This window comes from Crinia signifera, chromosome 7 (assembly GCF_055691185.1).
Source record: "Crinia signifera chromosome 7, ASM5569118v1, whole genome shotgun sequence".
NCBI classification, from domain to species: domain Eukaryota; kingdom Metazoa; phylum Chordata; class Amphibia; order Anura; family Myobatrachidae; genus Crinia; species Crinia signifera.
Genome location: NC_139223.1, coordinates 185,932,315 through 185,947,046, shown reverse-complemented (window position 1 = coordinate 185,947,046; position 14,732 = coordinate 185,932,315). Strand labels below are relative to the sequence as shown.

The 14,732-nt window shown below is 43.8% G+C and overlaps 1 protein-coding gene across 2 annotated transcripts in view; it reads right to left on the bottom strand.

Annotated features, from left to right (window-relative positions):
• PDE1A (phosphodiesterase 1A) overlaps positions 1–14,732 on the bottom strand; it is a 227,683-nt gene that overhangs the window by 140,009 nt on the left and 72,942 nt on the right. The window contains exon 1 of one of the 2 annotated variants that reach the window (XM_083154688.1): positions 10,744–11,234. The exons of the other annotated variant lie outside the window; for it this stretch is intronic. Coding sequence (XP_083010814.1) covers positions 10,744–10,796 — 53 coding nt within the window. The 5' untranslated portion in view covers positions 10,797–11,234. Of the gene's footprint in view, positions 1–10,743; positions 11,235–14,732 lie in introns of those variants that run through there. 2 annotated transcript variants of the gene reach the window in all.

Below are 14,732 nucleotides of genomic sequence, written 5' to 3'. Positions count from 1 at the left end.
GTTTGGTGATTTCTCAACGCACATCGACCGGGTCCCACCCAGGTTATTTTGGCAATATGAAAGGGGTATGAGATATTTACTGTGTTCTCTGCTGCAAGGGGACTAAGAGGGGGAGAGTTAACATTAGGGACTGTTGTTCCCAGATAGCAATCAAAGTGACTGCAGCAGATCACTGCAATTGCTCATTTCTTTGCTAGTACACTGGTTGCAGAAAGTGATCCGGGAGCTTTGATTTATGATGCAGGGCAGCAGGAGATAAAAACATAAAACTGGACTCTCCCGCAGGATCCAGGAGGGTAGGCAACTCTGAATGGGAGTGGAGTAGAAGAGTACCAACCCCCTCTGGGATGCCATGAACAAGCCCCCTGTATGTTTCGCTGATCAGCCATGCCCCATCCTGTGACCACCCCCACCTGTTATCACTCAGGTCCACCAAAAATAACAGTGACCCAGTAGCACCCAATCTTATATTTCTCACTCATATGTCACAATTATGTATTTGGTGAATTAAAATATCTCCATGCTATACGTAGTAATACACTTCAACGCATTACAACTATTTCACAAAACTTACATAACCATCATAATTCAAATATAATAAATATGCAAAACAGCAAACAAATCAGATCGTTACATCATGATGACATCATAAGTGACTTACAACTTGATTTGTCAATATACACGGAGAACTCACTGATACCAATTATGTCCACAAAGGACTTGGCGTTTTGTTGGCAGAGTGCGCCATGCAAATCTAGGCTACATTTGTATAACGATGGTCTGTGAACAGATTTGTTTAAGTAAAGGCCACATTCAATTTAAAACTTGCTGAACGTATTCTTCTATTAATAACACAAATCACTCATCGTTTTATAAACCAAGGTACACATTTCACTCGCAGTGATCTAGAACAATGAGTGTAGTAGAATAGTGACACTTACAAGAGAATTCTTAATGCTGATGGAGGGCCTTATTCAGATCGCTTCGCAGAACCATTTCTGCGCATGTCTGTACGCAGGGAGCGTGAGAACTCGTCGAGAAGTTCGGTCACCGAGTGCTCACTCCTGGCCTTGTGAGTAGGGGGTGGAGAGGGGCGTTACGCCCTGATCAGGGTCATTACCATATGCACACGCCCTGCGTTCCATGGGCGTTCCCATGAAATGCAGGGCGTGCATATTGAAAAGCGGTCGTGACGTGGGTGCAGGGGCGGGCAGCTGACTTAACCGGATGTCAGCTGCCCGCCCATATCCCTGCTTGTCTTCGCTCATATGCACGAGTGGTCTAGACCACTCGTGCATGGGTGAGCGCTTTCCACATCAATCGATGTGGAGTGCGAATGGATGTTCACATAAAACATCCATTTGCATGCCGAGCGGCCGAATTCGGCAGGCGAATGGGCGATTTATTCACTTGGCGGAGTTTGGTACATTCGCTTCGGCCGTGGGAAGCGATCTGAATAAGGCCCGGAAAGTAGAATACAAAATCCTTACTCAGTACTGATCATATTGATCTGTTTTACCGGTTGAGTGAGACCTTCATTTACCGTACGTTTATTTACCAAAGACCACAGAAAACGGATAGTCAGCGAAGTTTATAGCACACAGATAATGTGTCTGCTTAGTCTATTCCCAGCATTAGTAGTTGTGATTGTGTATAGATATTTTCATTGTAGTACAGTATAAACAGTTGCCTTGGATCCAACCTTCCTAGCACTTCTTAGCTAAGCCTTTGGGAAACAGCAGCTCTATGCCAGAAAGTCCATTACAAGTCTGTGAGCTGTTTAGTTTAAAACAAAAGTACAGTTGGTTTTATTACATTTTGAAATGCGAGCAATGTTACTTACTGTAGTCCTTACTCGTACTGAGTGATCCAGATTCAGTGATTATTGCTTTTTTTTTTAAAAATTTTAACATTTGACATTTTAATAAAAAGCAGTACAAAAATGTTGTGTTGTAATGTCCCAAGCAATAAAAAACTAATTTTAATATATACAAAGATGTAGAATGCGGGCACACTTCTAAAGGGTTGAGGGTGCCCCAAAATGTTACCATTTGCATAATATATAGATTATTAAAAATACAAGGAATACCGTCACTCAACTGTGTGCATATATATATATATATATATATATATCTCTTATATATTTAGCCAGATCTGTCACTCACAATTAGTCTAGCAAACGGTGGGCGGGCTTCCACGGGTGATTGACAGGCCCATAGTCACTGTCAGCCACAATGCAAAACATGCCAACTTCCGTCTTACACAACCCTCCGCTCTCCACAGCAGCTATCCGCCCCCTCCTCGCCCGACACTCCCCATCATCGCAGCCACGCAACAAGCCCGCCCCACGGCTACACGCCGCGCCCCCCCCTCTGCCTCCAGCTTGCACAGCTATCCGCCCCCTCCTCGCCCGCCACTCCCCATCGCCGCCCAGCCACACAACAAGCCCGCCCCACGGCTACATGCCACGTCCCCCCCCCTCAGCCTCCAGCTTGCACAGCTATCCGCCCCCTCCTCGCCCGCCACTCCCCATCACCGCCCAGCCACACAACAAGCCCGCCCCACGGCTAGACGCCGCGCCCCCCCCCCCCGACCTCGCACCAGCTGAAGTATGCACAGTCCTGCGCACAACCCCCCACACCCGCACGGAGCAGCAGCAAACACCCAGAAGACGCTGCCTACCAACCCCAGCTGCCACTCCCGTGCCCACCGTCACCGTCCAGCAGAGCCTACACGCCGCACCCCCCCCCCCCCCTGCCTCGCTCCCTGGACACATTAGACCAGGTTAGTATGCCCCAATCAGCGCACAACCCCCCACAGGAGACTCTGCCTGCCGCCCCAGCTGCCACTCCTGTGCCCACTTTCACCCTGTAGCAGAGCCTACACGCTGCGCCCCCCCCCCCCAGCCACGCTCCCTGGACACAATACACACTGGGAGACGCTGCCTGCCGCCCCCAACTGCCACTCCCATGCCCACCTTCACCCTCTAGCACAGCCTACACGCCGCACCCCCCCCCCCCCCCAACCTTGCTCCCTGGACACATTACACACCGGGAGAAGCTGCCTGCCGCCCCCAACTGCCACTCCCGTGCCCACCTTCACCCTCTAGCAGAGCCTACACGCCGCACCCCCCCCCCCCCCCACAGCCTCGCTCCCTGGACACATTGCACCAGGTTAGTATGTTTGCCCACTGACACACATCCATACTTCCAATACACAAAACAAACACACCCCTCCATTCCTCCAATCATCACAACCACACATACACACATCCATGCCTCCAATACTCACAACTACAAACACACAACCATCCATCACTCCAATAATCACTACGAAACACACATATACACACACAAACACACACACACACACACCAATCCATGCTCACAACTACCCACACACACACACACACACAAACATCCAAGTACACACACCCACCCACCCATTCCAGCATCCAATACTCACAACTACACACACACACCCACCCATCCATGCCACCAATACTCACAACTACACACACACCCATCCATGCTTCCCATAATCACAACAAAACACACACACACACACAGCTATGGCTACAATAATAATACACACACACACAATACTCACAACGACCCCATACCACTACACTACCAACACCTCTTCTAACACACTATTTTGTGTACCTTCCCATCTCAGGTCGGTACATGCTACATTTCAGACTTCAGCACACCTCATTCAACTTTAGCACACCTCATTATATGTCTTATGACCCACAACAGCCCATACCAAAAAACCACCAACGCCTCTCCTCTCTTCAACATTTAGTCTCACACTATATTGTGTGCCTTTCCATCTCAAGTCACAAGCTAACGCCTTTACAACTTTAACACACTACATTTTAGGTTTTATTACACACAACACCACACACACACATCCATGCCTCCAACAACTACACACACCCATCCATGCCTCCTATACTCACAACTACACACACACATCCTTGCCTACCATACTCACAACCACACACACACACCTCCTTACCTGCAATACTCACAACTACACAAACACCATCCATGCCTCCAATACTCACAAATACACACACACATATCCATGACTCCAATACTCACAACTACACACACGCACACACACACACACATATCCATGCCGACAATACTCGCAACTACACACACATACACACACACATCCATGGCTGTAATACACACACAATCACACATTGCACACACACACACACACATCTATGCCTCCAATACTTACAAGTACACACATCCATACTTTCAATACTCACAACTACACAAACACACACACCCATCCATCTATGCCTCCAATACTCACAAATACACACGCACACACATATCCATGCCTCCAATACTCACAAATACACACACACACACACACATATCCATGACTCCAATACTCACAACTACACACACACACACATATCCATGCCGACAATACTCGCAACTACACACACATACACACACACATCCATGCCTGTAATACACACACAATCACACATTGCACACACACACACACACATACACATCTATGCCTCCAATACTTACAAGTACACACATCCATGCTTTCAATACTCACAACTACACAAACACACACACCCATCCATCCATGCCACCAATACTCACAAATACACACGCACACACATATCCATGCCTCCAATACTCACAAGTACACACACACACACACATCCATTCCTCCAATGCTAACAACTACACACACCCATGCATGCCTCCTATACTCACAACTACACACACCCATCCATGCCTCCAATACTCACAACCACACACACATCCTTGCCTCCCATACTCACAACTACACACACACCTCCTTACCTGCAATACTCACAACTACACAAATACCATCCATGCCTCAAATACTCACAACTACACACACACACACACACATGCCTCTAATACTCACAACTACAGATGCGCACGCACATACACAAACACATCCATCCCTAAAATACTCACAAGTACACACAAACAATGCCTGTAATACACACACCCAGCCATACCACACACACACACACACACACACATCTATGCCTCCAATACTCACAACTACACACACACATCCATGCCTACAATACTCACAACTACACACACACACATCCATCCATGCCTCCAATGCTCACAACTACACACACACACCCATCCATGCTTCCCATAATCACAACAAAACACACACACACACACAGCCATGGCTACAATAATAATACACACACACAGACACACACACACACACACACACACACCTATCCATGACTCCATTACTCACAACGACCCCATACCACTACACTACCAACACCTCTTCTAACACACTATTTTGTGTACCTTCCCATCTCAGGTCGGTACCTGCTACATTTTGGACTTCAGCACACCTCATTCAACTTTAGCACACCTCATTATATGTCTTATAACCCACAACAGCCCATACCACAAAACCACCAACGCCTCTCCTCCCTTCAACATTTAGTCTCACACTATATTGTGTGCCTTTCCATCTCAAGTCACAAGCTAACGCCTTTACAACTTTTACACACTACATTTTAGGTTTTATTACATACAACACCACACACACACATCCATGCCTCCAACAACTACACACACCCATCCATGCCTCCTATACTCACAACTACACACACATCCTTGCCTACCATACTCACAACCACACACACACACCTCCTTACCTGCAATACTCACAACTACACAAACACCATCCATGCCTCCAATACTCACAAATACACACACACATATCCATGACTCCAATACTCACAACTACACACACGCACACACACACATATCCATGCCGACAATACCCACAACACACACACACACACACATACATGCCTGTAATACACACACAACCACCCATTGCACACACACACACACACACACACACATCTATGCCTCCAATACTTACAAGTACACACATCCATGCTTTCAATACTCACAACTACACAAACACACACACCCATCCATCCATGCCTCCAATACTCACAAGTACACACACACATCCATTCCTCCAATGCTAACAACTACACACACCCATACATGCCTCCTATACTCACAACTACACACACACCCATCCATGCCTCCAATACTCACAACCACACACACATCCTTGCCTCCCATACTCACAGCCACACACACACCTCCTTACCTGCAATACTCACAACTACACAAATACCATCCATGCCTCAAATACTCACAACTACACACACACACACACACACACACATGCCTCTAATACTCACAACTACAGATGCGCGCGCACATACACAAACACATCCATCCCTAAAATACTCACAAGTACACACACACAAACAATGCCTGTAATACACACACCCAGCCATACCACACACACACACACACACACACACATCTATGCCTCCAAAACCCACAAGTACACACTCACATCCATGCTTTCAATACTCACAACTACACACACACACATCCATGCCTACAATACTCACAACTACACACACACACACATCCATCCATACCTCCAATGTTCACAACTACACACACCCATCTATGCCTCCTATACTCACAACTACACACACACCCATCCATGCCTCCTATACTCACAACGACACATACACACACACCCATCCATGCTTCTCACGGCCGTAGATGCAGGGTTTAGGACTTAAGCACACTTAATTTTATCTATTATAATTTTTCCTTTCACTTTAAGGTCCCTTCAAACATCACGGTGTGCCACTGTACACTTTACTATGTTTGCCCACTAACACACCAACGTCATTGTCAAACACACACACACATCCATACTTCCAATACTCACACTAAACAAACACACCACTCCATTCCAATCATGACAACTACACACACACACACACACACACACACACACACACACACACACCCATGCCTCCAATACTTACAACTACACACACACACAACCATCCATCCCTCCAATACTCACAACTAAACACACCCACACAAACACACACCCATCCATAGCTCTAATACTCACAACCACACACAAACATCCAAGTACACACACCCAGCCAACCATCCCAGCATCACAACTACACACACACACATCCTTGCCTACCATACTCACAACCACACACACACCTCCTTACCTGCAATACTCACAACTACACAAACACCATCCATGCCTCCAATACTCACAAATACACACACACACACACACACACACACATATCCATGACTCCAATACTCACAACTACACACACGCACACACACACATATCCATGCCGACAATACTCGCAACTACACACACATACACACACATCCATACCTGTAATACACACACAACCACCCATTGCACACACACACATTTATGCCTCCAATACTTACAAGTACACACATCCATGCTTTCAATACTCACAACTACACACACACCCATGCCTCCAATACTCACAAGTACACACACACACACACACACATCCATTCCTCCAATACTCACAACTACACACACCCATGCATGCCTCCAATACTCACTAGCACACACACACATCCTTGCCTCCCATACTCACAACTACAAACACCCCTCCTTACCTGCAATACTCACAACTACACAAATACCATCCATGCCTCAAATACTCACAACTACACACACATGTCTCCAATACTCACAACTACAGATACGCGCGCACATACACACACACATCCATTCCTAAAATACTCACAAGTACACACACACAAACAATGCCTCTAATACACACACCCAGCCATACCCCACACACACACACACACACACACACACACACACACATCTATACAAACAATGCCTGTAATACACACACACACACACACACACATCTATGCCTCCAATACCCACAAGTACACACTCACATCCATGCTTTCAATACTCACAACAACACACACACATCCATGCCTACAATACTCACAACTACACACACACACACACACACATCCATCCATGCCTCCAATGCTCACAACTACACACACATCCATCCATGCCTCCAATGCTCACAACTACACACACACCCATCCATGCCTCCAATACTCACAAACACACACACACACATCCTTGCCTCCAATACTCACAACCACACACACACACATCCTTGCCTCCAATATGTGACTTTACTAATCTTATTTATATCAAAGCACTTTCCTAACTTTTTACAATGTTTACAATAAAAGCATCACAATGTTCAACCTCTTTTCAAACTCTTATAAAATATTTATATTCAAAGACATATTTCCGACATCTAGATTAGGTAACATTTAAACAACAAAAAATTCATCATAACACTATCACACACTACACCCCCTTTGCAATTATATGCACTTTCTTTTGTAAACATTTATGCTCTCACTCAAATTAACTTTACCCACATTATTCACCATATTACACTACATCTCACACTCACATATATTTCTTCTTCTAATGGGGCGAAGCCCCTCACGACGGTGTGAAGAGCGCCCGGAGGGCGCGATGAATCACCTAGTATATATATATATATATATATATATATATATGGAAAAAGAAGAAATAACCCTTTCACTGCACTGGGATAGATGTTTTTAGGCCGCAACTCTATAAGTCCCCCCTGTTAGTGGGGGAAGAAGAAAAACATAGACAACAAAGATATGGAGTGCGCCTTCTTGTGTATCACCACCACCACCTTTGATTAGGATGGAAAATAAACACTTGTTTCAAATTCACAATTTATACAATTTTTATTAAAAACTGGTAAAAAACAGCTTGTAGTATTATTTCTTTTCAGTAGTTTGCAAGGAGTCAATAGATTTCATACATCACAATAACCCGACGCGTTTCGTCACTTGGACTTCATCAGGGGTGAAATAGACTCAATAAAAAGAAGCTTCATAATAAAAGCAAACAACTAGACTGGTTCTTCTATGGTCTTGAACCAACCAACATTTAGACTCAACTCCAGTGTGGAATGGGGCAAAGGGACGATATGCTGAGAGATTTGCCCGTCAATCTTCTCTATAATATACTGTTTCACTACCTGTGACATATAAAAGCAGGAAACTCGTATACCAATGCCTCTCCAATAGCTGCAGGTATTGGAGAGGCATTTATATATATATAAGGTCAGATCAGCATTGCTTCCTCACAGCACTAGGACCATGGCACTACTTGTGTGGAGTTTGTATGTTCTCCCCATGCTTGCCACTGAGTACTGCCGTTTTCTCCCACAATACAAAAATATACCGGTACGTCAATTGGCTTCCGACAAAAATGAACCCTAGTGTGTAAAGACCCCCATACACAGGTTCGATTTGGTCCGATTTAATCCAATTCCAATGAATCGGGCCAATATATCAGATGAAATGGGGCCAAATCGGAGGTGTTTGGCATCAGGTCCGATCTGATTAGCGTTACTGTGCGCATCGGATTGTATCCTGTAGATCGTTTGTGCAGCACATTAGATAAATGGGAATCGGATCATCATCAACACATTGCGGGTGTTTTTTAGCACCCGAAATGTATCGCTTTCAATTCTCCTTAAATTCCCCTGGCAGCCCGGGAGTTCCTGTGCATGAAATAAATCGCATGCGATTTATTGCATGTAAAAACGCACATCAAGTACTGAACCAAATCGGATGGTACTTAATGTTACATGTGTTAGGGGTAGACTAGATTGACCAAGTGGTTCTTATCTGCTGTTAGATCCTATGTTTCGGTTACACACCCACACAAACACACATACACACATACACGTCAGAATAGATACATGTTTACTTTAAATAGTATTAACAAAAACAAACAAATGGTATTTACAGCAGAATTTGCTTTCAACGTCTTAATAGGTCACTAAAGAAGACAGATTACACAAACATCTGCGGACGCACTGCCATATTGCTCATTGGTTAATAAAGTAGTCCAGTTATATTTCTAATTCTGTAAGTATCAAAAACACATAAGTGAAACTAAGCGGCTCAATTTCACAAAAGAGGCATTGCCTAAGGTGTACCTACACTAGTTCATCTCCTGGGTCAAGGATGATACATGACATAACCGGGGTCAAACCACATGACCTTATAAACTAGCGCGCTGAGCCGGTCAATGAGACAATTAAGCAAACATTTTAAAGTATATATATATATATATATAAAAATATATATATATATATATATATATATATATATATATGCACACATAGACACACACACACCCGTACACACACACACGCAAAGGCAAAACATCAGTCGCCAAACCAAGGTGTGATATACATCCCAGCGATCCTATGAAATGGGCATTTGGGATTTGCCCAATAATAATAACAGCCATATATTCTGCAGTCAGTTCTTAAAACTCATTAAAAGCAGATAACCGCAATGCAGTTCAGTGATAAAAGCATCCGAGGGTCTGTAGTGATCAAAGAATAAATGAAACCCAGGGAGAACCTCTTAAACTCTCAGTTATACGGGGAATAGTATATCAAGATTCTCAAGTAGATAAAAACTTCAGCATGTTCTCTTTTCAACAACATAAAAGTTTGCATCACTGTAAAAACTATGTAAACATTAACTCTTTATCTACCAGTCGCTGTGCGTTCTACACTTTCTGTAGTAAGTAAGCTGCCTTTAACATTGTAACTAGCAGCAAGCAGCAGCCCCCCCCCCCCACAGAACATATTGTTTAAAGAAAGTTTCAATAAAGTCTTACAAACAACGACACAAGACAAACTTTCTGCTACCTAGTAAAAAAGTTATAGCGATAACTTACCTAAATATTGGTTTTTGAAGGTGCTTTTTCTTAATAGTAATGCAGTCACCCATTTAAATCAGAGGGATTGCAGGATATAGTTTTTCAGAAAATGACCCACGAAAAAAAAAACTAAGAAAATAATAATAATAATAACAATAATAATAAAAAAATCCAAGGGAAAAATCTGAATATTGACCTTCAACTATTGTGCTGCAGACTGTAGAGAAAGTGTGTTGTGTGCGCTGGGGAGTTCTCCCTCTTTAAGTGCTGAGCGAAAAAAATCCATTGCGGCCAAATAAGTCTGCAGACAGCTCAACAGAGCGAACTGTACAAAAGCACATGTTTAAAGTTGACTGAGAAAGAAGGGCCACAGTCACAGACTACTAAGGACTGCAAGGGAAAATGAAACTCAGCCAACAGAATTTGAAGCTTACATAGAGAAAAAAAAAAGTGTTCAGCAATTTCTCATGCTGCAGCCCTGAGAATAGGTCTTGCTCGTCTCCTAAAACATAGGAGCACCAGGCGGAATCCTAACCACCGCCTAACTTCTTTTTCTTCAAAATAAAAGTTGCAAGACTATGTCGGAGATTTCCATGTAAATGTCTTCAGAAAGTTTGTGCAGTTATAAGAACTGTACACAAATTAATGAAGACGGATAGATGCAGTCTGTGTGGTTGGCTGCGGTTCAAGAGATTATAATTACTTTACAATCTGGCTTTTATTCACTTCTGGATGATGTGTAGATACAGCCATGGGGATGAAGGAGTTACTCTGTATTGCTGGCACTTTCAGACTAGTAGGGTGTTCCAGACCATTACAGGACACAGCATTTAGAAAACATTTAAGTTACACAACATAGTAATGTTATATAATGACAACATGTATTTGGAAGTATGTTAATAACAAACGCACAAATGTATGTCTTAATTTGCTGTAATCCTCAGGGGGGGCTCGGCTTAAACGTTTGGACACTGTTCGTAGTTGCAAAGTTGAATCATGTACTGTATGTAATTTGAAATAATTCTTTTTGTGATCTCTTTGAAATTATTCTGGAAACTGTTAAAGGGACGGAAAACTTTTCTTTCCTTATGTTATATTATGTGAAAGGAAAGAGAATGGAAAAATCCTTATTTTTTACTTACAGAACTTTCTTTGAGAGACCTTAAACTTCCTCCACTGTCAACATCTTCCCAACCTTCTCCAATCCCAAGAGTTGTCTGATTAATCTGGCCATACACCGCACAATAATTGGACAAACCAGATGACCTAATGGCACAATGAGGAGGTGGGGAGTGAGGGCTCCCATTTTCTAGGAGGGGAGAGCCAAGGGTCTGTGAGTCACCATGCATATTTCCTGGCCTGGCAACTCCCCATGGCCAGCTGTATAAGCTGAGGTGTACTCAGCTGGCTAGTTTTGTGGAACATCAGTTTGTGACAATGGCAACACAGTTGTTGTTGTTGTTGTTATTATTATTATTATTTATTATTATTAAATGTTTCCTATATAGCATTCTAGGGTTAATTAACCTATAAGTATATTTTTGGACTGTGGGAGGAAACCGGAGTACCCGGAGGAAACCCACGGGGAGAATATACAAACTCTGCACAGTTAGGGCCATGGTGGGAATCAAACCCATGACCTCAGCGCTGTGAGGCAGTAATGCTAACCATTCCACTGTCCATGCTGCCCAACTTTATACCAACCTAGCAGGTGTATTCAATGGGTAAATAACACAATGATAAGTGTACTTGGATGCTCTGGCTGCATTACAAAACAATATGATTAGGTATACCCATTTATCCAATAAAGTGTTTTTTGCTCCTATTTTAATTTTAATTTTTAAAATCCGTGTTGTTACCAATAGGCGATCATAGAAGTGAGAATTTACACAAAGTTAAATAGCATTTGAAATTTATTGCATAGGCATCACATTTATTGTAATGTATATTGTTCCAAGTGAAAATAAATTAAAGATCACAGCAAATAGTTAGAAATAAATAAATACAATAATATAGTTAATAATGCACCAGATACCTGCAAAATTGCTCACGTACTGCTGAACGACATTGGAGGAAATGACGCTCCAAGGCAGACTTCCTCCATTTCAAACTTATGCTTTCATCCTTCAGTGCTGCCCTTTTTCTTGCTAAACAGTCATACTTCAAGAACCTCATCTCCTCCCAGTCTAAAAACCCCCCGGTGCCTCTTTGCCACTGTCAACTCCCTCCTCTGCCCACCTCCTCCTCTTCTCCCCTCCTCACTCTCTGCTCTTGACTTTGCCACTTACTTTACATCCAAAATTGACTCCACACGTTCGGAAATCACATCCAACCAAACCTACCACTTCCTCTCCCCCCTTACCAACTCTGACATCCTTCTCCCATGTATCTGGTGTGAAAGCCATGGGCCTCATCCGTTCCTCCCCCCTAACCACCTCCCTGTCTGACCCTATCCCCTCCTACCTCCTCCCCTTCCTCTCTCCTTCTGCCTGTTCCCATCTTGCCCACCTCTTCAATCTATCCCTCTCATTGGGTATTGTCCCCTCTGCCTTCAAGCATGCTCTTGTCTCCCCTATCCTTAAAAAAAACCCTTGATCCTAATTCTCTCGCTAACTACTGACCCATTTCTCTCCTCCCTTTTGCCTCCAAACTTCTTGAGCGTATTGTCTACAACCGCCTTACTGCCTTTCTTTCCACCCACTCCCTGCTTGATCCATTCCAGTCTGGCTTCCGTCCACTCCACTCCACGGAAAGTCTGCAATGATCTTCATGCTGCCAAATCTAAAGACCACTACTCTCTGCTTATTCTTCTTGACCTTTCTGCTACTTTTGACATTGTTGACCACCCCCTCCTTCTCCAAATCCTTCACTCCCTTGGTCTGCATGATACTGCTCTCTCTAGGCTATCGTCCTACCTCTCTGACCGCTCCTTATCTTTCTCTTGTCATGACTCCAACTCCCCTACACTTTTACTGACAGTAGGTGGCCCCCGAGGCTCTGTTCTTGGTCCTCTCCTTTTCTCTCTCTCTATACATCATTGCTAGGTGAGCTCATTCACTCATTCAACTCCCAATATCACCTCTATGCTGATGATACTCAATCTACCACTCCTCTCCTAACCTCGCTTCTGGTCTCCTCTTTCGTATTTCCAACTGTCTCTCCGCTATATCTTCTTGGATGTCCCAGCGCTTTCTTAAACTAAGAATCTCATAACTTGACCTTCCACAATTTCACTTTCTATTGATGGAACAACGATCTCCTCCAGCCACCAAGTACGCTGCCTTGGCGTTACTCTTGATTCCTCTCTCTCCTTTAAACCACACATTCAGCATCTCTCACAGTCCTGTCCGTTCCACCTCAAAAATATCTCCAGAATCAGACCCTATCTCATCCAGAATGCTACAAAGGCCAACATCCACTCACTAGTCATATCCAGATTGGACTACTGCAATCTGCTACTTTCTGGCCTTCCTGTCAGGCCTCGGGTCACTGGTGTACCCGGCTGCGGCAGCAGTGAGCCAGTGGAGGATGCTGGGTACACCATGCTTCAAAATGATCTTGCAATTCCAGATGAGTGGGCAAAAAAATGGAAGATGAGGTTCAATGTAGATAAATGTAAGGTTATGCACCTTGGGAGACACAACCAGTGTGCAAGTTACAACCTTAGCGGAGAGGAACTGGGTAATTCCATACTTGAAAAGGATCTAGGAGTCCAAATAGACAGCAATCTAGGATGTAGTGCCCATTGTAATGTAGCTACAAAAAAGGCCAACAAAATTCTGGCATGTATTAAGAGGGGAATGGAAACTAGGAACTCAAGGGTAATTATGCCACTATATAAAGCATTGGTGAGACCTCACCTAGAGTACGGAGTGCAGTTCTGGGCCCCACACTATAAAAAGGACATCATAGAATTAGAAAAAGTCCAAAGGCGAGCAACAAAGCTTATTAGGGGAATGGAGAATTTAAGCTACGGGGAGAGATTAAGCAATTTGGGACTATTTACA